The 27,384-nt window shown below is 42.1% G+C and overlaps 1 protein-coding gene across 1 annotated transcript in view; it reads right to left on the bottom strand.

The window, feature by feature from the left end:
- The window catches only part of mrpl23 (mitochondrial ribosomal protein L23), a 124,655-nt gene extending 99,640 nt beyond the window's left edge, over positions 1–25,015 (bottom strand). The window contains exons 1-2 of the mRNA XM_045688025.1: positions 24,876–25,015; positions 11,965–12,087 (exon numbers count right to left, since the gene is read on the bottom strand). Of these exons, the coding sequence (XP_045543981.1) occupies positions 11,965–12,087; positions 24,876–24,892 (140 nt within the window). The 5' untranslated portion in view covers positions 24,893–25,015. The remainder of the gene's footprint in view (positions 1–11,964; positions 12,088–24,875) is intronic.
- Positions 25,016–27,384: the final 2,369 nt, after the last annotated feature.

Raw genomic sequence — 27,384 nt, 5'->3', positions numbered from 1 at the left:
AGCAGTTTGAGCCGCCTGGCTCGTTACAAACTGTCTGAACCATTTCTTCCTAACAAAGACCAGAAATAATTTGCCAGAATTTTACGTTATTATGACATAACATTGAAGGTTGTGCAATGTAACAGCAATATTTAAACTTAGGGTTGCCACCCATTCAATAAAATACAGAACGGTTCCGTATTTCACTAAATGAATAAACGTTTTGTTTTCTAAATGATAGGTCATTAATATGGTCAAATTCAGAAACTAAGGCTTGTATTTCTGTGTGTTTATTATAATTCGCGCCACGCCCTATCATTGGATATTGGAGCGGTGTTCCGCTAGCGGAACATCTAGTTGTAAGAGGTTAATAGAAATTCATGTTAGCAGGCAATATTAACTAGGGAAATTCGGTCACTTCTGTTGCGTTCAGTGCAAGCAGTCAGGGTATATGCAGCAGTTTGAGCCGCCTGGCTCATTACGAACTGTCTGAACCATTTCTTCCTAACAAAGACCAGAAATAATTTGCCAGAATATTACGTTATTATGACATAACATTGAAGGTTGTGCAATGTAACAGCAATATTTAAACTTAGGGTTGCCACCCGTTCAATAAAATACGGAACGGTTCCGTATTTCACTAAATGAATAAACGTTTTGTTTTCTAAATGATAGGTCATTAATATGGTCAAATTCGGAAGCTAAGGCTTGTATTTCTGTGTGTTTATTATGATTAAGTCTATGATTTGATATTTGATAGAGCAGTCTGACTGAGCAGTGGTAGGCAGCAGCAGGCTCGTAAGCGTTCATTCAACAGCACTTTACTGCGTTTGCCGGCAGCTCTTCACAGTGCTTGAAGCACAGTACTGTTTATGACTTCAAGCCTATCAACTCCCGAGATTAGGCTGGCAATACTATAGTGCCTATAAGAACATCCAATAGTCAGAGGTAAATGAAATACAAATGGTAGAGAGAGAAATAGTCCTATAATAAACTACAACCTAAAACGTCTTACCTGGGAATATTGAAGACTCATGTTAAAAGGAACCACCAGCTTTCATATGTTCTCATGTTCTGAGCAAGGATCTTAAATGGTCGCTTTTTTGCATGGCACATATTGCACTTTTACTTTCTTCTCCAACACTGTGTTTTTGCAATATCTAAACCAAATCGAACATGTTTCATTATATATTTGAGACTAAATTGATTTTATCTATGTATTATATTAAGTTAAAATAAGTGCTCATTCAGTATTGTTGTAATTGTCATTATTACAAATAAATAAAAAAAAGTTAAAAAAAAAAAGATATATATATAAAAATCTGCTTTTTTTGGTCATAATCGGTCGACCTCTAGTCCGAATACTTTCCGAAGGCACTGTACATTGTGTAATTTACTAATGGTGTTTAACTAGCCCCATAGGGATTTTGAATATCAAACAAAATTGAACACGGTTATTACAATCGGGTCAAGTGCAGCTGAGCTCCGAATGATTACTTGGGTGCAGCAAGATGTGGGCATGTGGGTGGGATTAAACCTAACCGAAGGAAAAACTGTTACGGTACACTTCATTCGATGATACCATTTTTCTATCATCTCGCAAATCTTCCTTTTGGACGAAACGGACATTGTGACCAAAATGATCCTATTTACACTTTGTAGTCAGTTTTGACACTAGAATAAATGTATAGGCCATTTTCAAAACGAGAAGTTGCTTTTTAGGAGAAGTTTCTCTTTAAAGAGGCAGCTGAACATTTGTCTCCCTAAGTGAATCAAATATTTGAGGGTACATTTTGCTTGACTGAGCATGGAACACCACAAAAACCTTTTATTCATGAACTTTGTCATTATTTATCATTGAAACACTATTACTCAAAATACTTTAATTGTGCTCAAAAATGTATTTTTGTAAATGTGATCCTTGTGCCCTGCACACACACACACAAAGTCTTAACCGTGACAAAGACCAACACAATAAACAGGGCACAACTCAAAAACATGAAATACCAAGAGACTAACGGAGGGTTTGTACGGAGGGAAGACATGAAACCTGAGATGAGGAGAGAAAGTAGAAAGAGTTGATAGATGACATTAGGGATGTCCTGCTTGAGGAGATAAGCAGCAGTTCACACTTCATGTTATTATATAAAAGAAAGGTAAATAGGGTAACAAGGTCTCCAACTCCCATACACACACAGAGATGTGGAAAACTCAACAGTTTCAAATATTATGCTGAGTCATCATTTAGGAGGATGCATGAAACAGCGAAGGCCAGGCACAAAATGATTTGTAGTGACATTTCCTTCAGAGAGAACTGCAAATAAGCTATGAGAGAAGTCATGAAGTCTGCAGACAAGATGAAAGGCAGTGGCACTACAAATCCTTTTTTGGGAGCGCAAAGCAGCCAGTTGAGGTGGATTTAATGAAGAGGTCCACCTGCATTACCTCTAGTTTAATTTACATAAACTACTACGCTCAATCGTTTCACTTTCAGTACATGTGTTTGTCACTACATTAACTTCTTTTCCGTGACATAAACGTAACTTAGGGGAGGGGGGGGGGGGGCTAATTGTTTTAAGATGGTCATACTATGGATCATTTATAATTTTAGGACCCCTTTAGGTATCAAAAAAGTATTGTTAATTATTATTTGATAAAATATTGATTTTGCCCATTACTACTATAGCCCATAGAAACGCATGAAAAACACATTCATAAATGGTAAAAAGGACAGTCAAAAAATAAATCATAAGAAACAAGGTTTTGAAGTGTCTGTCCTAAATCTAGGAAATCTACACATATTTAAACCATTTTTTGGGTAGGCACAAAACTACCTTCATACTTCTATTAGTTTTTTAAACCGGTACTGGTTACCTTCAGACGAATCCCGTGACACTTATGGGAGAACACCATCGTGTTCGTCCCATTAGTATGTAGCCAAAACGGTTCGAACGCTACAAAACAGAAGTTGGCACATCGACATTACTGAGTTCAGATGAGTTTCCTGACACTTGTGGGGGGTCGTAGAGCAAAACGGAGAACACCATCGTGTGCGAGAGTCTCCTCATTTCATAGACTGGTCATAATACACTGCTCAAAAAAATAAAGGGAACACTTAAACAACACAATGTAACTCCAAGTCAATCACACTTATGTGAAATCAAACTGTCCACTTAGGAAGCAACACTGATTGACAATACATTTCACATGCTGTTGTGCAAATGGAATAGACAACAGGTGGAAATTATTGGCAATTAGCAAGACACCCCCAATAAAGGAGTGGTTCTGCAGGTGGTGACCACAGACCACTTCTCAGTTCCTATGCTTTGATGTTTTGGTCACTTTTGAATGCTGGCGGTGCTTTCACTCTAGTGGTAGCATGAGACGGAGTCTACAACCCACACAAGTGGCTCAGGTAGTGCAGCTCATCCATGATGGCACATCAATACGAGCTGTGGCAAGAAGGTTTGCTCTGTCTGTCAGCGTAGTGTCCAGAGCATGGAGGCGCTACCAGGAGACAGGCCAGTACATCAGGAGACGTGGAGGAGGCCGTAGGAGGGCAACAACCCAGCAGCAGGACCGCTACCTCCGCCTTTGTGCAAGGAGGAGCAGGAGAAGCACTGCCAGAGCCCTGCAAAATGACCTCCAGCAGGCCACAAATGTGCATGTGTCTGCTCAAACTGTCAGAAACAGACTCCATGAGGGTGGTATGAGGACCCGACGTCCACAGGTGGGGGTTGTGCTTACAGCCCAACACCGTGCAGGACGTTTGGCATTTGCCAGAGAACACCAAGATTGGCAAATTCGCCACTGGCGCCCTGTGCTCTTCACAGATGAAAGCAGGTTCACACTGAGCACGTGACAGACGTGACAGAGTCTGGAGACGCCATGGAGAACATTCTGCTGCCTGCAACATCCTCCAGCATGACCGGTTTGGCGGTGGGTCAGTCATGGTGTGGGGTGGCATTTCTTTGGGGGGCCGCACAGCCCTCCATGTGCTCGCCAGAGGTAGCCTGACTGCCATTAGGTACCGAGATGAGATCCTCAGACCCCTTGTGAGACCATATGCTGGTGCGGTTGGCCCTGGGTTCCTCCTAATGCAAGACAATACTAGACCTCATGTGGCTGGAGTGTGTCAGCAGTTCCTGCAAGAGGAAGGCATTGATGCTATGGACTGGCCCAGACCTGAATCCAATTGAGCACATCTGGGACATCATGTCTCACTCCATCCACCAATGCCACGTTGCACCACAGACTGTCCAGGAGTTGGCGGATGCTTTAGTCCAGGTCTGGGAGGAGCTCCCTTAGGAGACCATCCGCCACCTCATCAGGAGCATGCCCAGGTGTTGTAGGGAGGTCATACAGGCACGTGGAGGCCACACACACACTACTGAGCCTCATTTTGACTTGTTTTAAGGACATTACATCAAAGTTGGATCTGCCTGTAGTGTGGTTTTCCACCTTAATTTTGAGTGTGACTCCAAATCCAGACCTCCATGGGTTGATAAATTGGATTTCCATTGATTATTTTTGTGTGATTTTGTTGTCAGCACATTCAACTATGTAAAGAAAAAAGTATTTAATAAGATTATTTCTTTCATTCAGATCTAGGATGTGTTATTTTAGTGTTCCCTTTATTTTTTTGAGCAGTATAGTTTCTAGGCCAAACCGTTCGGTTGCTACAGATGTCTCATGGTCTGACAAACACTGCTCTAGCTCTGCCACCTTTCACCACAGATGCGGAAGTCATGGATTGAGGATTTCGGTGCAATGAGACCGTTCCAATGCAAAAAAAATACAGATCTCTAGCTTAAACTGACAGATTTTGATAGGGATTGTTATGTAATTTAGATTGATGCACAGGTATTTCTATTAAGATTACATACCATAAACTAAATGTGATTTCTATCATTCTGAGAACCATAGGGGGTTAAATGCTATCTTTCCAATTCAGAGACTCCGGATGGTGGAACCAAAGAGATGAAGCAGAGCATGTAACCATGGCAACCCCCTGCCAAAACAACAACACTGTTATTTTGTTCAACAGGTAGAATACATGATCCCAAGTTCACAGAATGAATTAATATATCGTAGAGATCCTATAAAATTACTAGAGGGGCTATGTCATAAACCTTCAAAGTTCCAGATTTGGGTGAAAATGGCAGCCATATTGGTCAGGGAGAAACCAGTGTAATTGGCATTAATGGCAGTGCAGGCATATTCCGATCAGAAATTGTGCAGTAAAATTGTCAACTTAAAATATTGTCATAATTATAAATACAGTTTACACTAGAGGTCGACCGATTCTGATTTTTCAACGCCGATACCGATTATTGGAGGACCAAAAAAAGCCAATGCCGATTAATCGGACGATTTATATTATTTATTTGTAATAATGACAAATACAACAATACTGAATGAACACTTATTTTAACTTAATATAATACATAGATAAAATCAATTTAGCCTCAAATAAATAATGAAACATGTTCGATTTGGTTTAAATAATGCAAAAACAAAGTGTTGGAGAAGAAAGTAAAAGTGCAATATGTGCCATGTAAAAAAGCTAACATTTAAGATCCTTGCTCAGAACATGAGAACATATGAAAGCTGGTGGTTCCTTTTCACATGAGTCTTCAATATTCCCAGGTAAGAAGTTTTAGGTTGTAGTTATTATAGGAATTATAGGACTATTTCTCTCTATACGATTTGTATTTCATACACTTTTGACTACTGGATGTTCTTATAGGCACTTTAGTATTGCCAGTGTAACAGTATAGCTTCCGTTCCTCTCCTCGCTCCTACCTGGGCTCAAACCAGGAACACATCGACAACAGCCACCCTCGAAGCAGCGTTACCCATGCAGAGCAAGGGGAACAACTACTCCAAGTCTCAGAGCGAGTGACGTTTGAAACGCTATTAGCGCGCACCCCGCTAACTCGCTAGCCATTTCACATCGGTTACACCAGCCTAATCTCGGGGCTTGAAGTCATAAACAGCGCAATACATGAAGCATTGCGAAGAGCTGCTGGCAAATGCATGAAAGTGCTGTTTGAATGAATGCTTACGAGCCTGCTGGTGCCTACCACCGCTCAGTCAGACTGCTCTATCAAATATCAAATCATAGACTTAATTATAACATAATAACAAACAGAAATATGAGCCTTTGGTCATTAAAATGGTCGAATCCGGAAACTATCATTTCGAAAACAAAACGTTTATTCTTTCAGTGAAATATGGAACCGTTCCGTATTTTATCTAACGGATGGCATCCCTAAATCTAAATATTGCTGTTACATTGTACAACCTTCAATGTTATGTCATAATTAATTACGGCCTTTGATAGGAATAAATGGACTTCACACAGTTCGCAATGAGCCAGGCGGCCCAAACTGCTGCATATACCCTGACTGTTTGCAAGGAACGCAAGAGAAGTGACACAATTTCCCTAGTTAAAATAAATTCATGTTAGCAGGCAATATTAACTAAATATGCAGGTTTAAAAATATATATTTGTGTATTGATTTTAAAGAAAGGCATTGATGTTTATGGTTAGGTACATTGGTGCAACGACAGTGCTTTTTCGCAAATGCGCTTGTTAAATCATCACCCGTTTGTCGAAGTAGGCTGTGATTGAATGAGAAATTAACAGGCACCGCATCGATTATATGCAACGCAGGACACGCTAGACAAACTAGTAATATCATCAACCATGTGTAGTTAACTAGTGATTATGTTAAGATTAATATCTTATAAAAAAAACTAAGTTTAATGCTAGCTAGCAACTTACCTTGGCTTCTTGCTGCCCTCGCGTAACAGGTAGTCAGCCTGCCACGCAGGCTCCTCATGGAGTGCAATGTAAGGCAGGTGGTTAGAGCGTTGGACTAGTAACCGGAAGGTTGCAAAAACGAATCCCCGAGCTGACAAGGTAAAGATCTGTCGTTCTGCCCCTGAAGAAGGCAGTTAACCCACCGTTCCAAGGCCGTCATTGAAAATAAGAATGTGTTCTTAACTGACTTGCCTAGTTAAAAAAAAATCTGCAAATCGGTGTCCAAAAATACCGATTACCAATTGTTATGAAAACTTGAAATCGGCCCTAATTAATCGGACATTCCGATTAATCGGTCGACCTCTAGTTTACACAGGTTTTATACCGATGTTCTGTGTAAACCTCTAAAATACTGTATATGTAAACAGACCACAAATGTTAAAAATGTTGCTTTTGTGGAAAGCTGTGAATGCTATGATAACATACAATATTAGTACAACTTGTCTAAGTCCTATCATCAACTGATTTCAGTCAGTGTATGGCTGTGGATTGACTTATATTGTTTGAATGGAATGCTGGCATATTGGCAGTTAATTTGAAACATTTATGGAATAATTCCTCTAAAACTGGCTGGCTGGCTAGCTAACAGACATACGGTGCAGATACATACTTCAAATTCCTTATTTTACACAATATCTTATCACAGCACTGGCAAACCATAGTTGACCAACTCCCTGACCAAAATTGCTGACCTTTATCCCATCATAAGACGGTTCATGTCCATTACAGTATTCTAATTCCTAATTATATGGAACACATACTGTATTGTCTATGTTGTGAGCAACAGACATTTATCTCAACCCCCCACCCCACAGAAAAACTCACATTGAACTGCACAAGACAAGCGGCCACTAAGTGTGTGTGTGTGTGTGTGTGTGTGTGTGTGTGTGTGTGTGTGTGTGTGTGTATCCTGAAATCTGAAGCCAGTCACTGTTCTCTTACACAAGAATGTGTATGTAAACCTAGAAACCCAACGATGGCGCTGGAGAAAGGAAGAGATACTTCAAGACCACAAAATGACTCAATGAACACTCAAAATGACAAGAGAAACCAAACGACCTCAGCACTAAGGAAGCGAGAGAGAAACACTCCCCGGTTGTTTTGAGCCAGTCAAAGTGCCAAGGAAGGATTAGGAGACGGCTGCATAGTTTTCGAAACGTTTGCAGAGCGTTTGGGAAGTGTATAATAATAAAGCGAGGAGAAGAGAGAACGAGTCGAGTTCCGTCCTGCGAGTCCACAGAATAAAATAGGACCTCTATGGGTGTGTCTTGATTTTAGGCCCCAGGTGCTAGGCAGACAAAGCAAACCTTGTGTTCGTCCTGAGAAAAACTAAATTAAAGCACTCAAGAAAGGCTCACTACAAAAAACGCTACTACCTACGGACACAATCACAATCAACACTTTATTGTAGTGACGGCACAGTAGTCATATGGTTTCCGTTAGATGGTAATAGGCGGCTTTCGGCTGATAATTCATTTTTTTTAAGCTGATAAATAATATTGGGGGAGGGGCAAAGCCCATTGTGAAATAATGCATTTTAGCCTAATAATGAAATACCAGTCGATGTAGCGCGAGAGCTGCCAAAAACAGCTCAAACAGGCGTTTGTTTCTGCTGGAGTGAAACGTGCTTTAATAAGCCCAATCCGTGTGCAACATTTTTAAAAGAAATTGCGTGTAAAAAAGAAAAACCAAAATGGCCACAATTATAAAGGAAACATTTAATTGTTAGAATCCGGGACGTTTTACTACATATGAGGCATGTCTTACCTTGCTTCAAAGTAGCCTAGCCAAAATCCCACCAAACGTGCAGGTTTTGATTTGCAAAAACTTCCATATGCCATTGAAACCATTAGCCGTTTCCTCTCATGTTCTATTGGTTTTCAAATAAACTTTCTTTCATTGTCCAGTAGCCAAAGGCACAATCCTAGTCATTATCAACCCATGCTAGTTGTTGAATATTTACATGTCCCCTCTTTCAAAATTTTGAATGGATATTTTTATTTCTGTCACATGAAACCGCTCACAAGGATGTTTCCCCACTAATTGGATTATGAAACAAACATTCGCGCGTAGCCTACTGCCTTGTGCGCATTGCTGCGCTTATAACTTGAAGAATAGTTTACCCCTAAACATTTTTAAAAATATTGTTTAGCACCATTTTAACGTTCTGATCTGTTGCATGAGCCTCATTGCTTTTTAAAATGTTGGATGTAGGCATTGTTGTAAGAATTTTGGATCTATCATCCCACAATTGTCCCAGGGTCTGTTTGGAATAGGCTATTTCTTCTTGCATAGAACGACAAGCTGACCAATAGAATAGGTCAACTTTTCTATATTGGGGAAATAAATTGACAGACTACTGCTTTTTCAATGCAGCGCGTAGTTACTTAGAGTAGGTATAAGCTATATACATTCCTTCTCCTTTCTTTGCACAGGAAAATGTTGGCCTTTTATAAAAACACATTTCATGCAATTCTACTACACGTTATATGAGTGGAGACCTTAGCAGAATATTTTTTAATACAACAAAAATGACAGGGTAGCCAACTCTGCTAACACTGACAAACATACCAATAAAAACCATTTTGTGTGATCATTTATTAGGCCTTGGAAAAGGGGAGACACAAATACAACGACGGTAATCTAACCTGGAATCAAATCAAACGTTATTTGTCACATGCGCCGAATACAACAGGTGTAGAGACCATACAGTGAAATTATTACTTACAAGCCCTTAATTAACAATGCAGTTAAGAAAAATATCTAAAAAAATAAGAAATAAAGTAACAAATAATTAAAGAGCAGCAAGCAGTCTGGGTAGCCATTTGATTAGATGTTCAGGAGTCTTATGGCTTGGGGGTAGAAGCTGTTTAGAGGCCTCTTGGACCTAGACTTGACGCTCCGGTATCGCTTGCCATGCGGAAGCAGAGAGAACAGTCTATGACTAGGGTGGCTGGAGTCTTTGACCATATTTTGGGCCTTCCTCTGACACCGCCTGGTATAGAGGTCCTGGATGGCAGGGAGCTTGGCCCCGGTGATGTACTGACTTGGTGTGCTTGGACTATGTTAGTCTGTTGGTGATGTGGACACCAAGGAACTTGAAGTTCTCAACCTGCTCCCCTACAGCCCCGTCCATGAGAATGGGGGCATGCTCGGTTCTCCTTTCCCTGTAGTCCACAATCATCTCCTTAGTCTTGATCACGTTGAGGGAGAGGTTGTTGTCCTGGCACCAAACGGCCAGGTCTCTGACCTCCTCCCTATATGCCGTCTCGTCGTTGTCGGTGATCAGGCCTACCACTGTCGTGTCATCTGCAAACTTAATGATGGAGTCGTGCCTGGCCGTGCAGTCATGAGTGAACAGGGAGTAAAGGAAGAGGAAAGTGAATGATAAAAACGGTGAATATGCACACTCACCGGGGATATGACCGATCTCCGCTGGTGCCAATACTTTTTGCTCAATTAAGTTGAGAATTTTGATAATGAAAAGACTGTCTTATAGTTGTCTTCTCTTTACAGCAATAGCCATTTGTTTTCCAAACTGTTTTTCCACAAATGTATTTTTAATATTGCGACTCAATCATCTATTTGGTATTTGAGGCGCGATTTGCCCAAATTGCGGGCCCTTCCGACTGTAGGCTATGCCATTTAAAACGATCCACAGCTTTTTATTTAAAGAAGCGAATTATCCTCTGTGGTCAAATCATGCTTTCTGGTATAGCCGCCTATTTTGAATGAATTTATTTATTTCTGTATAGACAGTAGTACGCTAATTAGGCTATACAATTTTGGCATTTTAATGCAATTTACTCTAGGGAAAACTTAGCTTCCCCTAGCCTTATGGATGCTCCGCCTATGCATCTTCAAATTCCTCATTGGAATTCGGTAAGAATTACGCACGCCGTTGTATTCGAGCTGCATGTTCTGTTAAGATGAAATACCATAAACTAAATGTGATTTCTGTCATTCTGAGAACCGTAGGTGGACGCCCTAATCAGGTCACGAAACCAATGCATATGGGTCCGGTAAATTTCTTAAATGTCCTGTAACTAAAAAATGCTGCCGGTCAAACGTCCGGCGCCACGTTTTCCAAATGGAAACCCTGAGTAGTCATCAATATGTACATTAGGTGATCCGGGAAGGGTATAGATGTGTGTAAGCGAGTGAGAGAGACAGTGTGTGTGTGTGTGTGTGTGTGTGTGTGTGTGTCTGTGAAGAGGATCAACAAGGTGTAGTAAACACACTGTTTTTTGGGGTGTGGAGGTACAGCAACCATGTGCCTCTCCCTGGCCCAGGCAAAGGCCCCAGGGAAAAAATAAATAAATAACATTTCACCAACAAACATGGAGTCTGGGGCGGGAACCCAGTACCTGAATGAATAGATTAGGAATAAGCCCCTGCAAAGACTGGTTTGATGCTCTACTTGAAGCATCAATTTAAATTCAGTGGAGTCATTGGACTGTCGATGGTCGAAGCAGCAGATGACTTGTGACCTACTTCTTGGACCAAGACAATGGCATTGTGGCAAGAAATGTAATGCCAACAAGACCCCAATAAAATGATAGTACATCTCTCAACTCTTTGTATCTACGGCTCTGGATGGTAATAATTGTTCCCTGTACATGCTTGATGTCATGGTTAAGTTGTGCGAACATGGATGAACTGAGCTAGCAAAGCAATAACACTCACAGTAAGAACATGTTGCCCTTGAAAATATACCTGACCCTGAATCAATAGTTTGGGGAAGCCGCTACCTACTCAGTTCTCTTCTTCCCATCTCATGCTCAGTCAATCAGCTCAGTACTGGGGTCAGAGGAACAACCTTCATAAGCCTGAAGCCGATGGCTGCCGTTCATTTCTTTAGGTTAGCACTCCATCTAGTGGCCAGGATGCAGACCAGCACTTGTTCACTCCACCTCATGGAAATGGACTGGTGTAAGAAATACAGTGAAGATTCTTACACACCCATCTAATGCTTTTAAATCTATGAGGGGACGGGGAACATGTACACTAAGTAAAAGGAGGGGAAATGGAATTGGGTTCTGAGCTGGGGTCCGATTATCAACCATTCTCCCCCTCAGTGTGCCCTCATTCATTTGGACACAAATTTAATTTACAACTCACAGTGCTGTTACAGGTCATTAAAAAAACAGACTTACTCCATGGGGATTCTGAACTGCACTGTGTCCTGAGGCTGCTCCTTCCCTGGTCGGACCAGAGTCAGGGAGAATGGCGGCCGGAAGATCCTCAGTTGGGGGTTCCCGATCTGGTACAGTGGGTATCTGTATGGAAAACAGGAGAGTGGGTTGAAGGAGAGCCCAAGCACACTTTCCAGGGTCAGTTTCCCAGACCCCTACTCCTGGACTAAAAGGTATGCCCAATATAGATAATCAATGGAAAGTGTTTTTAGTCTAAGAACAGTTTTAATAATCTGGCTCCAGGAAACTGGTCCATACAATCAATGCTTATTTTACCCTTTTTTTGTGGCTATAGCAATGCTTTTGGCCAACACAGTCTTCTTCTGAACATAACAGATTAACAGTGAGAGTAGAAAGTGAGCAGGTGCAGTCAGTACAATATAGGGAAGGGGACTAATGTCATTGGACCCATGTCATTGGGGTGCATTTCAATAGTCCTGGGCCTCCCCTCTTCTCCAGTCCTAGGTGCTGGACCGGTTGGAAATGTGTCAAGGAGTCTCTAGCTTTCGAGTTAAAGAAAGTCTGTTCAATCAATTTGCTAATATCAAATATTTTTTACCACAAGTAATTTTAACTAGTCAACTGTCCCTTAGCCCGACTACCCATCTAAATTAAACTAGCTTTTCTTCTCCACAGTTAATCTGGGTTTGCTGCTCGAAGCACATCTCTGAAGCCTCTGAGCTGGAGGAGCATGTATCAAGCCTGCTATAGGACTCATTGCGGCTAGCCTAAAGATTCCGACCTTACAGTCGACGTAAATACACGTTGTGCCATCTGCTGATGTAAGTAAAAAGGGCTTTATAAACACATTTGATTGATTGATTTTCCCTCATGATATCAGCAGGTTACAGGAAGTTGAATTTAAGACTTTAAGACCTTTTATTGCACTCACAATAGCACCTTTGGCAGCGATTACAACCTCAAGTCTTATTTGGCATGATGCTACAAGCTTGGCACCCCTGTATCTGGGGAGTTTCTCCCATTCTTCTCTGCAGATCCTCTCAAGCACTGTCAGGTTGGATGGGGGGTGTCACAGCACAGCTATTTTCAGGTCTCTCCAGAGATGTTCGATCTGGTTCAAGTCCGGGATCTGGCTGGGCCACTCAAGGACATTCAGAGACTTGTCCCAAAGCCACTCGTACATTGTCTTGGCTGTGTGCTTAGGTGAACCTTCGCCCCAGTCTGAGGTCATGAGTGCTCTGGAGCAGGTTTTCATCAAGGATAACTCAGTATTTTGCGCCGTTCATCTTTCTAGATCCTGACTAGTCTCCCAGTCCCTTCTGCTGAAAAACATCCCGACAGCATGATGCTGCCACCACCAGAGGAGTGTCTTCTGTCTGGCCACTACCACCAATGCCTGATTGGTGGAGTGCTGCAGAGATGGTTGTCCTTCTGGAAAGTTCTCCCATCTCCACAGAGGAACTCCAGAGCTCTGTCAGAGTGACAATCGGGTTCTGGGTCACCTCACTGACCAAGGCCCTTCTCCCCCGTTTGCTCAGTTTGGTCGGGCGGCCAGCTTTAGAAAGAGCCTTGGTCGTTCCAAATTTCTTCCATTTAAGAATGATATAGGTCTCTGCGTTCTTGGGGACCTTCAATGATGCAGAATTTTTTTTGTACCATTCACCAGATCTGTCCCACAGAGCTCTACGGACATTTCCTTCAACCACATGGCTTGGGTTTTGCTCTGACATGCACTGTCAACTGTGGGACCTTATATAGACAGGTGTGTGCCTTTCCAAATCATGTCCAATCAATTGAATTTACCCTAGGTGGACTCAAGAATGATCAATGGAAACAGGATGCACCTGAGCTCAATTTTGAGTCTCATAGCAAAGGGTGCATTCAAATTGCTATCAATAAAATACAATTGTGTTCTTTGTCCGTAGCTCATGCCTGCCCATAGCATAACCCCACCACCAATATTCACAACATTGACATCAGTAAACCGCTCGCCCACACGACGCCATACATGCCTTCTGCCATCTTCCCGGTACAGTTGAAACCAGAATTCATCCATGAAAATCCCGCTTCTCCAGCATGCCAGTGGCCATATAAGGTGAACATTTTCCCACTGAAAGCGATTATGACGTCGAACTGCAGTCAGGTCAAAACCCTGGTGAGGATGACAAGCATGCAGATGAGCTTCCCTGAGACAGGTTCTGACAGTTTGGGCAGAAATTCTTTGGTTGTGCAAACCAGTTTCATCAGCTGTCCGGGTGACTGGTCTCAAACAATCCTGCAGGTGAAGAAGCCGGATGTGGAGGTCTTGGGTTGGCATGGTTACATGTGTTCTGAGACCGATTGGAAGTACTGCCAAATTCTCTAAAACGATGTTGGAGGCGGCTTATTGTAAAGAAATAAACATTCAATTCTCTGGCAACAGCTCTGGAGGACAGTCCTGCAGTAAGCATTCCAATTACACACGCCCTCAAAACCTGAGACATCTGTAGTATTGTGTTGTGTGAAAAAAGTGCACATTTTAGAGTGGCATTTTATTGTCCCCAACACAAGCTGCACCTGTGTAATGATCATGCTGTTTAAAATCAGCTTACTGGTATGCCACTAGGGTTGCAAAGGGTCGGAAATTTTCCATGGGAGGTTAAGCCTGGGAATTTGGGGAATTTCGCTTAAAATTCATTTTTTTTTTAAAACAGTGAAGCTTTTTTGTGGGATACACATAAGGCCATTCTAGGTCTTGTGGCATATTTTGGTTAAACTATCCCCAATTCAATGGAATTGCAACCCTCAGCATGCACAGTGCATTCTTCTATCACATGTGCAGTGCACTCTTCCATCAAATGTACAGATGATTCTCAAGATCTTGCACACTAATGAGTTATTGAGCCCACACTACTACACTGTCTGAGCCAAGGACTACATGCTTTCTGGTAAGTTGTGATTACCTTACAGTGAAATGCTTACTTACAAGCCCTTAACCAACAATGCCGTTTTAAGAAAATACCAATACTAGTTGGGGTGAATACATTTTCTAGGACATACATGATTTTTTTTAAACTAGTAAATATTAGCCTACAGAAAAGTGTGGTCAAAACATTTCTAACTTGTTAAAAATTTCTGCTAGTTGGGTTTTAGCTTGTGGGTTTAGCTTGCTTGAGCCTGCTAACTGAGGAGTGTTAATTCACCTGTTTCCATACGTTTCATTTTAAAACATTTCTCACAAAGGAGTTGTTTAATCTAACTGCTTAACGATTTATTTGTACATGGAATTGTATTTGGGTTTTTTTTTTACTCATTTTTTCCCTAATCTTTACAGGAAAATGCCACGAGCACTATCTGATGTGTGGAGACATTTCACTGCAGCTAATGTAGAAGGAAAAGCTGTGTACATTTGCAAATACTGTGCCAAATCATATGTGAAGAATGCAACAAAGATGCAGAATCATCTGGCCAAGTGCATAAAGTACCCTCAGAACAAGCAACCCCTGACAAAAGTCCCTCTACTTCTATTTGAGGTGAAAATTATGAATCAGACACCTTATCGATAGCAACAGCTCATGGTCCTCCTGGAATCAGAAGTTTGTTTGACTCAATGGAGGAATGTAGTCAGAGAAATGCTAATGAATGTCTGCTTGAGCTGTGTATGCAACTGGTTCACCTCTGATGCTCACCCGCAATGTGTATTGGAAGAGATTTCTGAATGTTCTTCGCCCAGCATACACCCCTCCAACCAGACATGCATCATCTACTAATTTGCTGGATGCAGAGTTCAACAGAGTTCAAGTGAAAGTCAAGTAAATCATAGAGAAAGCAGACTGTATTGCAATCATCTCTGATGGGTGGTCGAATGTTCGTGGGCAAGGAATAATTAACTACATCATCTACACCCCTCAACCAGTATTCTACAAGAGCACAGACAAGGGACAACAGACACACCGGTCTCTACATTGCAGATGAGCTGAAGGCAGTCATCAATTACCTTGGACCACAGAAGGTATTTTGCACTGGTGACAGAATATGATGCAAACATGAAGGCTGCTTGGTCTAAAGTTGAGTCCTACCCTTACGTCACACCCATTGGCTGTGCTGCTCATGCATTGAATCTGCTCCTCAAGGACATCATGGCACTGAAAACAATGGATACACTCTACAAGAGAGCCAAGGAAATGGTTAGGTATGTGAAGGGTCATCAAGTTATAGCAGCAATCTACCTCACCAAGCAAAGTGAGAAGAATAAGACCACCACATTAAAGCTGCCCAGCAACACCCATTGGGGTCGTGTTGTCATCATGTTTGACAGTCTCCTGGAGGGGAAGGAGTCTCCTCAAGAAATGGCCATATCAGTCTGCCAATATGGACAGCCCCATCAAGAGGTTCCTCCTGGATGATGTATTTTGGGAGATTTTATTATGATTTTATCCAGTAAGCCTCCCTTTGTAGTAGTAGGATCTCGATGTTAACTCCTCTCCTAGGTAGAGCAACATGCTCAATGCCTGTGTATTTGAGGGAGGAGTTGGAACGGTTAAATTCTACAACATTGAAGTCAACCATTCAATCTCCTCCCTCAAATATGAAATTATGTGAAATTGAATGAAACAAATGTATGTTGATGCTAATATGATGTACAATATACCATTATGTTTGTATATGATAACAATAGCATAATATATTTCATATGCAATATACTAACAGTTTCACTAATACACTTTAATTAACTTAATCATTATGATACACCTCAGTATTGTCATTGGTTGCACTAATTGCTCTGTTTGTCTCCATAACCTGGTTCTAGTATTCATGACATTACCCTGAGGAAGGCACAGTGATGCCGAAACGTTGGTAAATACACATTAAATTGCTGGGAGTTTATAAATGGTGTGTGCGACATTCTTTATTTTGATAGTTTTTAGCCCATATGATATGGTAAAAAAACACAGCAAACAAAGAAACAACCCTTTTTCAGGACCCTGTCCTTCAAAGATAATTTGTAAAAATACAAATAGCTTCACAGATCGTCATTATAAAGGGTTTAAACACCGTTTCCCATGCTTGTTCAATGAACCATAAGCAATTAATGAACATGCACCTGTGAAACGGTCGTTAAAACTAACAGCTTACAGACAGCAGGCAATTAAGGTCACAGTTATGAAAAATTAGGACACTAAAGAGGCCTTTCTACTGACTCTGAAAAAAAAAAAAAAAAGCCCAGGGTCCCTGCTCATCTGTGTGAACGTGCCTTAGGCATGCTGCAAGGAGGCATGAGGACTGCAGATGTGACCAGGGCAATACATTGCCATGTCCGTACTGTGAGAGGCCTAAGACAGCACTACAGGGAGACAGGACGGACAGCTTATCGTCCTTGCAGTGGCAGACCACGTGTAACAACACCTGCACAGGATCGGTACATCCGAACATCACACCTGCGAGACAGGTACAGGATGGCAACAACTGCCTGAGTTACACCAGGAACGCACAATCCCTCCATCAGTGCTCAGACTGTCCGCAATAGGCTGAGAGAGGCTGGACTGAGGGCTTGTTGGCCTGTTGTAAGGCAGGTCCTCACCAGACATCACCGGCAACAACGTCGCCTATGGGCACAAACCCACCGTCGCTGGACCAGACAGGACTGGCAAAAAGTACTCTTCACTGACGAGTCGCGGTTTTGCCTCACCAAGGGTGATTCGTGTTTATCGTCGAAGGAATGAGCGTTACACCGAGGCCTGTACTCTGGAGCGGGATGGATTTGGAGGAACAGGGTCAGTCATGGTCTGGGGCGGTGTGTCACAGCATCATCAGACTGCGCTTGTTGTCATTGCAGGCAATCTCAACGCTGTGCGTTACAGGGAAGACATCATCCTCCCTCATGTGGCACCCTTCCTGCAGGCTCATCCTGACATGACCCTCCAGCATGACAATGCCACCATCCATACCGCTCATCCTGTGCTGGATTTCCTGCAAGACAGGAATGTCAGTGTTCTGCCATGGCCAGCGAAGAGCCCGGATCTCAATCCCATTGAACACGTCTGGGACCTGTTGGATCAGAGGGTGAGGGCTAGGGCCATTCCCCCCAGAAATGTCCGGGAACTTGCAGGTGCCTTGGTGGAAGAGTGGGGTAACATCTCACAGCAAGAACTAGCAAATCTGATGCAGTCCATGAGGAGGAGATGCACTGCAGTACTTAATGCAGCTGGTGGCCACACCAGATACTGACTGTTACTTTTGATTTTGACCCCCCCTTTGTTTAGGGACACATTATTCCATTTCTGTTAGTCTGTGGATCTTGTTCAGTTTATGTCTCAGTTGTTGAATCTTATGTTCATACAAATATTTACACATGTTAAGTTTGCTTAAAATAAACACAGTTGACAGTGAGAGGACGTTTATTTTTTTGATGAGTTTATATCCAGTGCAAAAAACATCTACATTTAAATGGTATTAATATTAATTCCCATATATTCCCACTGAAGGTTTCTACCTCTGAATATTCCCTAAAATGTGCAACCCTATATGCCACACCTGTCAGGTGGATGGATTACCTTGGAAAAGAAGAAATGCTCACTAACAGCGATGTAAACCAATTTGTGCACAACATTTGAAAGAAATACAGTTTTAGTACACATTGAAAAAATTGGGGATCATTTATTTCAGCTCATGAAACATGGTACCAACACTTTACATGTTGCGTTTATATTTTTGTTCAGTGTAGCCAACTAGCCATTTAATTTGCGCTCGCACTCAAAACACAATTTCAACAGCAGAATTATAGTCCGTGTACAAAACATTAGGAAAACATTCCTAATATTGAGTTGCAGCCCCTTTCGCCCTCAAAACAGCCTCAATTCGTCGAGGCATGAACTCTACAAGGTGTCGAAAGTGTTCCACAGGGATGCTGGCCCATGTTGACTCAAGTTGGCTGGATGTCCTTTGGGTGGTGGACCATTCTTGATAGACATGGGAAACGGTTTATCGTTGCAGTTCTTGATACACTAACTGGTGCACCTGGCACTTAATACCACACTCAGTTCAAAGGCACTTAGATCTTTTGTCATGCCCATTCACCCTCTGAATGGCACACACACACAATCCATGTCTCAATTGTCTCAAGGCTTAAAAATCTTTATTTAACCTGTCTCCCCCTATTCATCTACACTGATTGAAGTGGATTTAACAAGTGAGATCAATAAGGGATCATATCTTTCACCTGGTCAGGCTGTCATGAAAAGAGCAGGTGTTCCTTATGTTTTAAATACTCAGGGTATCTGAGAAATACTTAATTACAAACGTAGCTGCACCCAATAATAACAAAGTCAATATCAGCATGTGAAGTAGATGGTTAGAATAAAATCACCTAAACAAAACGGCACTATCAATTTAGGAGTCTACAATCTCACCATGGTCAACCTGCAGATCGATGTGCCTCGCAGAGTGGAGTCTGACATTCGCAACGGCACCATGTAATGCACCCTGGACTGAAGAGGCAGACACAAAGGAGAAATGTGGTGGGCCCTCTTAAATTACACATTTCTAGAGGTAGGAATATCACAAAAATATGATCAACGGTTTATCTGAGAGAAGAAAATCTCTCGCATTAGGACATCGCCAGTATTGAAATCTGACATGTATGATGGACGTTGTCGCAATCTCCTCGAGCGTGGTTTTGATGACAAGCTATATTGAATACATTTCGCTGGTCAAAGGGTCGTGAAGCGTTCATATAGACGTTAAGTGGAACCAATAATATTGATTCAGGTAGGAAAAAGAATAATAATAAAAATTAAAATAATAATACAATTTGGAGTTGCAAGGTTTTCATCCAACAGCGACAGTATAATAATATAAATCTATGTAACTGAAGTGATTTGGTAAAATGTAAGTTACTTTCTTCAGAAATTACTTGAGTAAGAATACAGCCCACAGTAGCGCATTAATACCCACCTATGGGGAGCGGGAGTGAGAGTCAGACGCGAAACAGGGAAGATACTTTCATTGCAGGAAGCAGGTTAATGCACATTACTTTTAACCAAATAATGGTTTTTGGAACAAAAACATCTGCAGAAACATTGTGTACCCTAATCACCAAAATTATCGACATTAGCAAAATTGCTTCGGTATGAGGGCAATGTCGGTAATTGTCAGTATCATTCCAGCTAAAGTTATTGTTTATCAAATTGTATAGGCTTATTAGGCTACTTTACTCTCTATCTTCAACGGCCCATGTATTGTATAACATAATGTCCTAGGGTTGTCATCTGATGAAGATCATCAAAGGTTAGTGCTACATTTAGCTGTGGTTTGGGTTTATGTGACATTATATGCTAGCTTAAAAAATGGGTGTCTGATTATTTCTGGCTGGGTACTCTGCTGACATAATCTAATGTTTTGCTTTCGTTGTAAAGCCTTTTTGAAATCGGACAGTGTGGTTAGATTAACGAGAGTCTTATCTTTAAAATGGTGTAAAATAGTCATATTTTTGAAAAATTGAAGGTTTTGCATTTCTAAGGTATTTGAAAAACGCGCCACGGGATTACACTGGCTGTTGACTAGCCCATAGAGGTTAAAGAAGCAATAAAACTGGCCTTCTTTAGACTAGTTGAGTATATGGAGCATCAGCATTTGTGGGTTCGATTGCAGGCTCAAAATGGACAGAAACAAATAACTTTCTTCTGAAACTCGTCAGTCTTTTCTTGTTCTGAGAAATGAAGGCTATTCCATGGTAGAAAATGCCAAGAAACGGAAGATCTCGTAGAACACTGTGCACTACTCCCTTCACAGAACAGTGCAAACTGTCTCTAACCAGAATAGAATGAGGAGTGGGAGGCCCCGGTGCACAACTTAGCAAGAGGACAAGTACATTAGTGTCTAGTTTGAGAAACAGACGCCTCACAAGTCCTCAACTGGCAGCCTCATTAAATAGTACCCGCAAAAACACCAGTCTCAACATCAACAGCGAAGAGGCGACTCCGGGATGCTGGCCTTCTAGGCAGAGTTCCTCTGTCCAGTGTCTGTGTTCTTTTTCCCATCTTAATCTTTTATTTTTATTGGCCAGTCTGAGATATGGCTTTTTCTTTGCAACTCTGCCTAGAAGGCCAGCATCCCGGAATTGCCCCTACACTGTTGACGTTGACACTGGTATTTTGTGGGTACAATTTAATGAAGCTGCCAGTTGAGGACTTGTGAGCCATCTGTTTCTCATTATTCATTTTGAACTGGACTGTGTGTTTACAGGCAGGAGCAACAGCTCGACGTTAGATCATTAGAACACATTCGCCAAAAGCCAAAAAATACACCTGAATTGATTTCTGCAAATATGTAAATACCACTTGAGTCCTCCTATATTTGGGAACTTCATGGTCCTATTTATCAAACAACCATGAAAAAGCTAGGCTCTCTCTCCCTCAGTCGCCTATGCACATCAACAAGATCAACAACTAATGCTAGCCAGAAACGAGATGCGCTAAAATCTAACGAGGGAACATTATTAGATTAACACAATCAAACTTTTTCAGCTATTTGGACGTGAAAATTGCACTGAAGAATTATGGGGAATAGTAGCCTGCTGGTCTTAGTTGCCTGCTGCCTGCCCATTTGATCGATGTCAAATACATTTGATTGACAACTAAGACATACACTCAATATGGACTACAGCCATTCAAGTTCAGAATAGCTAGCAAGCAAAGTGATTCACATTTCTTGCTAGCTAAACAAATGTTGCCTGCAGCTCTAGCTGTAGCCACCAAAAACAATGACATGACATCCTCCCAGCAACTAGCTAGCAAATGCTTGTTTTCAGCTTGCTAAAAAAAAGAGCTACATAAATAGGATACGCTAGCCCAGAGTTGTCAAACTCAATCAGTGCACAGGGGCCACATTGAAAAAATTACAAATTTGCAGGCCAAACATAGATGCATGCTTTTTTTGTAAAAAGGCATAGGCTGCGACACAAACTGCCATTGTATTATTTGAAAAAGATGACCCTTTATAATATCCACTTATGTACATAGGATGCTCTATATAAAATGTTAAAACAAAAGAGATACAGTGCATTTGGAAAATATTCAGACCCCTTGACTATTACAACTAAACAGAAATACCATATTTACACAGTATTCAGACCCTTTGCGATGAGACTCGAAACTGAGATCAGGTGCATCCTGTTTCCATTCATCATCCTTGAGATGTTTCTACAACTTGATTGGAGTCTACCCGTGGTAAGTTAAATTGATTGGATATGATTTGGAAAGGCACACACCTGTCTATATAAGGTCCCACAGTTGACAGTGTATGTCAGAGCAAAAAACCATGCCATAAGGTCGAAGGAATTGTCCGTAGAGCTCCGAGGCAGGATTGTGTCGAGGCACAGATCTGGGAAAGGGTAGAAAAAAATGTCTGCAGCATTGAAGGTCAACAAAAACACAGTGGCCACCGTCATTCTTAAATGGAAGAAGTTTGGAACCACCAAGACTCTTCATAGAATTGGCCGCCCAGCCAAACTTGAGCAATTGGGGGAGAAGCGCCTGGTCAGGAAGGTGACTAAGAACCCGATGATCACTCTGACAGAGCTCCAGAGTTCCTCTGTGGAGATGGGAGAATCTTCCAGAAGGACAACCATCTCTGCAGCACTCCACCAATCAGGCCTTTATGATAGAGTGGCCAGTAAAAGGCACATGACAGCCCACTTGGAGTTTGCTTGAGACCAAGATTGAACTCTTTGGCCTGAATGCCAAGCGTCACATCTGGAGGAAACCCAGCACCATCCCTACGGTGAAGCACTAGAGTGGCAGCATCATGCTGTGGGGATGTTTTTCAGCGGCAGAAACTGGGATCGAAGGAAAGATGAACGGAGCAAAGCACAGAGAGAACCTTGATGAAAACCTGCTCCAGAGTGCTCACGACCTCACACTGAGGCGAAGGTTCACCTTCCAACAGGACAACGCGGGAGTGGATTCGGGACAAGTCTCTGAATGTCCTTGAGTGGCCCAGCCAGAGCCCGGACTTGAACCTGATTGAACATCTCTGAAGAGACCTGAAAATAGCTGTGCAGCAACGCCCCCCATCAAACCTGACAGAGATTGAAAGGATCTGCAGAGAACCTCCTCAAATACAGGTGTGCCAAGCTTGTAGCATCATAGCCAAGAAGACTCAAGGCTGTAATCGCTGCCAATGAAGCTTCAACAAAGCACAGAGTAAAAAGTCTGAATACTTGTGTAAATGTTATTTCAGTTAGTTATTTCTAAAACCTGTTTTTGCTTTGTCATTATGGGTAGATTGAGGGGGAAAAACTATTTAATTCAATTTTAGAATAAGGCTGTAACATAATAAAATGTGGAAAAACTCATGAGGTCTGAATACTTTCCCAATGCACTGTATACTTGCTTGTGACTTGTAGTGCAGCACATCATGGGCGATATGGTAGCTGGCCAAAATGAATTGACAACACAAATCATTGCACGGGCCAAATAGAAAAGTACGGCATCATGCCCTGAGCACAGACAGAACAATGAGACAGACATTTCACCGGATATATAAATGTGAAGCACTCGCTTAGCGTTTCCACTCACTATCAAACATGGTACCGAGAAGAAGCCCACTGGCAGGCAGCATGAGAAGATGGAACAAGATGGATTTTGCTGACATTTTCTCAACAATGAAACTTTTGATCTCAATACAGTTTACTGTTCCCAAAACTAGAATCTGTTATGAACAGAGTGGACTAAGTTTTGTAGACTTTACCTTTTGCAAAAGTGTATTTGTATATATATTTGTTTTATTGTGTTGTTTATGCGTGCAAAGGCAAATTGAGTCATTGCACACGAGCACTTCTGAAGAGGCGTTCCCTAAAGGAAATATGCAGAAGTGCTAGAACGGGCCAATAGGATCTCGCTAGCACGTGCTTGGCTCTGCCCACCTCCTTACTTGTTCTGCCCACTTTGACTAATTTCTTCCCATTGGAAACGAGGGGCTGTGATCTATCTTGGTTTAGTGACACAAATCTTTGCCTTGAGTTTAACACGTGCGCTAGCCACGTTATGACAGACTTGTGATCATTGCACTTGCTAGTTTGATTGTATTGACATTCCCAGCCTTAGTTACAGTCGTCCGTTTTTGAAACAGTGCATCCCGAATGGGTGGTGCTGCAAACAATGTACCAGGCCATCTCTGATACAACCTGAGAACAATATTTTTTGGACTGCCAAGAAATGTATTGGTGAAATATGAATCATGCATTGAACAGCATCCATCTATTCTGCCAACAACGCCTTACTGTACATTTCTATTTAAAATGTAAACTTTCTTTAACTAGGTAAGTCAGTTAAGAACAAATTCGTATTTACAATGACGCCTTACCGGGGAACAGTGGGTTAACTGCCTTGTTCAGGGGCAGAACAACACATGTTTACCGTGTCAGCTCGGGGATTCAAACCAGGAACACTTCGGATACTGGCCCAACGCTTTAATCTCTAGACTACCTGCCGCACATCATGGATTTTTTTGTCAAACATTATTTATTTTTTAAAACCTCTTAAAGTTGGTTTTGTAGCATAAACTGGGAATTTGATACTATTGACTGACATGATTGTCTTAATATACGCAAAGCAGTTAACGCTGTCAGTTCCACATTAACTCGTGGAGTTGAGGTTAATCAGGTAAGCAACTAACTAGCTAAATAATATAGTTAGCTGGAAAGATGGCTTTCTTGATCTACAGAAAACTAAACTAACGTTACTTGCCTCTGTCTATGGTCTTTTTACAACAATAACTGGCGATTTGGCTAGCTATGGTATTAGATACCTTTACAGTTACGGCAGCTAACTAACTAGCCTACATCAAAAGATAACGTTTGCTACGTGAGCAGACTGATTTTTCTGAAGGCGACTTGAAGCACAGTGGCATTATATGTAATAACTGCAACTTACATTAATCTTCTTGCCATGGTTGTAGCCCCGTGTTTTGATAAATAAACTGGCTGTGTGTGTTATATTTTCAAGGACTTCCAACCAGCTTCTCCACAGCGACAATAAAACAAGTACTTCCGGGTCACGGAATATCGAAAACGTTCAGAGTAAAAGTCCCCCACTTAAAAGTAGAATAGTGTAATTAACCTGTATTTATTCATGATCTATACAGTACCAGTCAAAAGTTTGGACACACCTACTCATTCAAGAGTTTTTCTTTATTTTACTATTTTCTACATTTAAGATTAATAGTGAAGACGTAAGCACTATAGCCTGCAGAGTTCTGTCCTGCTATCCAGGTCTGTACCCAAACAATTTGAACTTCTACTTTTAAAAATCCACCTCTCTAAAAACAAGTCTCTCACTATTGCAACCTGCTATAGACCCCCCTCGGCCCCTAGCTGTGCTCTGGACACCATATGTGAACTGATTGCCCCCCATCTATCTTCAGAGCTCGTGCTACTAGGTGACCTAAACTGGGACATGCTTAACACCCCAGCCATCCTACAATCCAACTTGATGCCCTCAATCTCACACAAATTATTAATGAACCCACCAGGTACAACCCCAAAGCCGCAAACACTGGCACCCTCATAGATATCATCCTAACCAACGTGCCCTCTAAATACACCTCTGCTGTTTTCAACCAAGATCTCAGCGATCACTGCCTCATTGCCTGCACCCGTAATGGGCCAGCGGTCAAACGACCTCCACTCATCACTGTCAAACGCTCCCTGAAACATTTCAACGAGCAAGCCTTTCTAATCGACCTGGCCCTGGTATCCTGGAAGGATATTGACCTCATCCCGTCAGTAGAGGATGCCTGGTTATTTTTTTTTAAATGCCTTCCTCACCATCTTAAATAAGCATGCCCCTTTCAAGAAATTTAGAACCAGGAACAGATATAGCCCTTGGTTCTCCCCAGACCTGACTGCCCTAAACCAACACAAAAATATCCTGTGGCGTTCTGCATTAGCAACGAACTGCCCCCGCGATATGCAACTTTTCAGGGAAGTTAGAAACCAATACACACAGGCAGTTAGAAACGCCAAGGCTAGCTTTTTCAAACAGACATTTTCTTCCTGCAACTCAAACTCTAAAATGTTCTGGGACATTGTAAAGTCCATGGAGAATAAGAACACCTCCTCCCAACTGCCCACTGCACTGAGGATAGGAAACTCTGTCACCACCGATAAGCCCACTATAATTGAGAATTTCAATAAGCATTTTTCTACGGCTGGCCATGCTTTCCACCTGGCTACCCCTACTGTATTCAACAGCACTGCACCCCCCACAGCTACTCGCCCAAGCCTCCCCCATTTCTCCTTCTCCCAAATCCATTCAGCTGATGTTCTGAAAGAGCTGCAAAATCTGGACCCCTACAAATCAGCTGGGCTTGACAATCTGGACCCTTTCTTTCTAAAATTATCTGCCGAAATTATTGCAACCCATATTACTAGCCTGTTCAACCTCTCTTTCGTGTCGTCTGAGATTCCCATAGATTGGAAAGCAGCTGCTGTCATCCCCCTCTTCAAAGGAGGTGACACTCTTGACCCAAATTGCTTCAGACCTATATCCATCCTACCCTGCCTTTCTAAGGTCTTCGAAAGCCAAGTCAACAAACAGATTACCGACCATTTCGAATCCCACCGCACCCTCTCCCCTATGCAATCTGGTTTCAGAGCTGGTCATGGGTGCACCTCAGCCACGCTCAAGGTCCTAAACGACATCGTAACTGCCATCGATAAGAAACAATACTGTGCTGCCGTATTCATTGACCTGGCCAAAGCTTTTGACTCTGTTAATCACCACATCCTCATCGGCAGACTCAGTAGCCTTGGTTTCTCAAACGATTGCATCGCCTGGTTCACCAACTACTTCTCTGATAGAGTTCAGTGTGTCAAATCGGAGGGCCTGCTGTCCGGACCTCTGGCAGTCTCTATGGGGGTACCACAGGGTTCAATTCTTGGGCCAACTCTTTTATCTGTATACATCAATGATGTCGCTCTTGCTGCTGGTGAATCTCTGATTCACCTCTACGCAGACGACACCATTCTGTATACTTCTGGCCCTTCTTTGGACACTGTGTTAACAACCCTCCAGACGAGCTTCAATGCCATACAACTCTCCTTCTGTGGTCTCAAACTGCTCCTAAATACAAAACTAAATGCATGCTCTTCAACCGATCGCTGCCTGCACCTGCCCGCCTGTCCAGCATCACTTCTCTGGACGGTTCTGACTTAGAATTTGTGGACAACTACAAATACCTAGGTGTCTGGTTAGACTGTAAAGTCTCCTTCCAGACTCACATCAAACATCTCCAATCCAAAGTTAAATCTAGAATTGGCTTCCTATTTCGCAACAAAGCATCCTTCACAAATGCTGCCAAACATACCCTCGTAAAACTGACCATCCTACCAATCCTCGACTTCGGCGATGTCATTTACAAAATAGCCTCCAATACCCTACT

This window comes from Salmo salar, chromosome ssa10 (genome assembly GCF_905237065.1).
Source record: "Salmo salar chromosome ssa10, Ssal_v3.1, whole genome shotgun sequence".
Lineage (NCBI taxonomy): Eukaryota > Metazoa > Chordata > Actinopteri > Salmoniformes > Salmonidae > Salmo > Salmo salar.
This window is presented reverse-complemented; position numbering and strand designations above follow the sequence as displayed.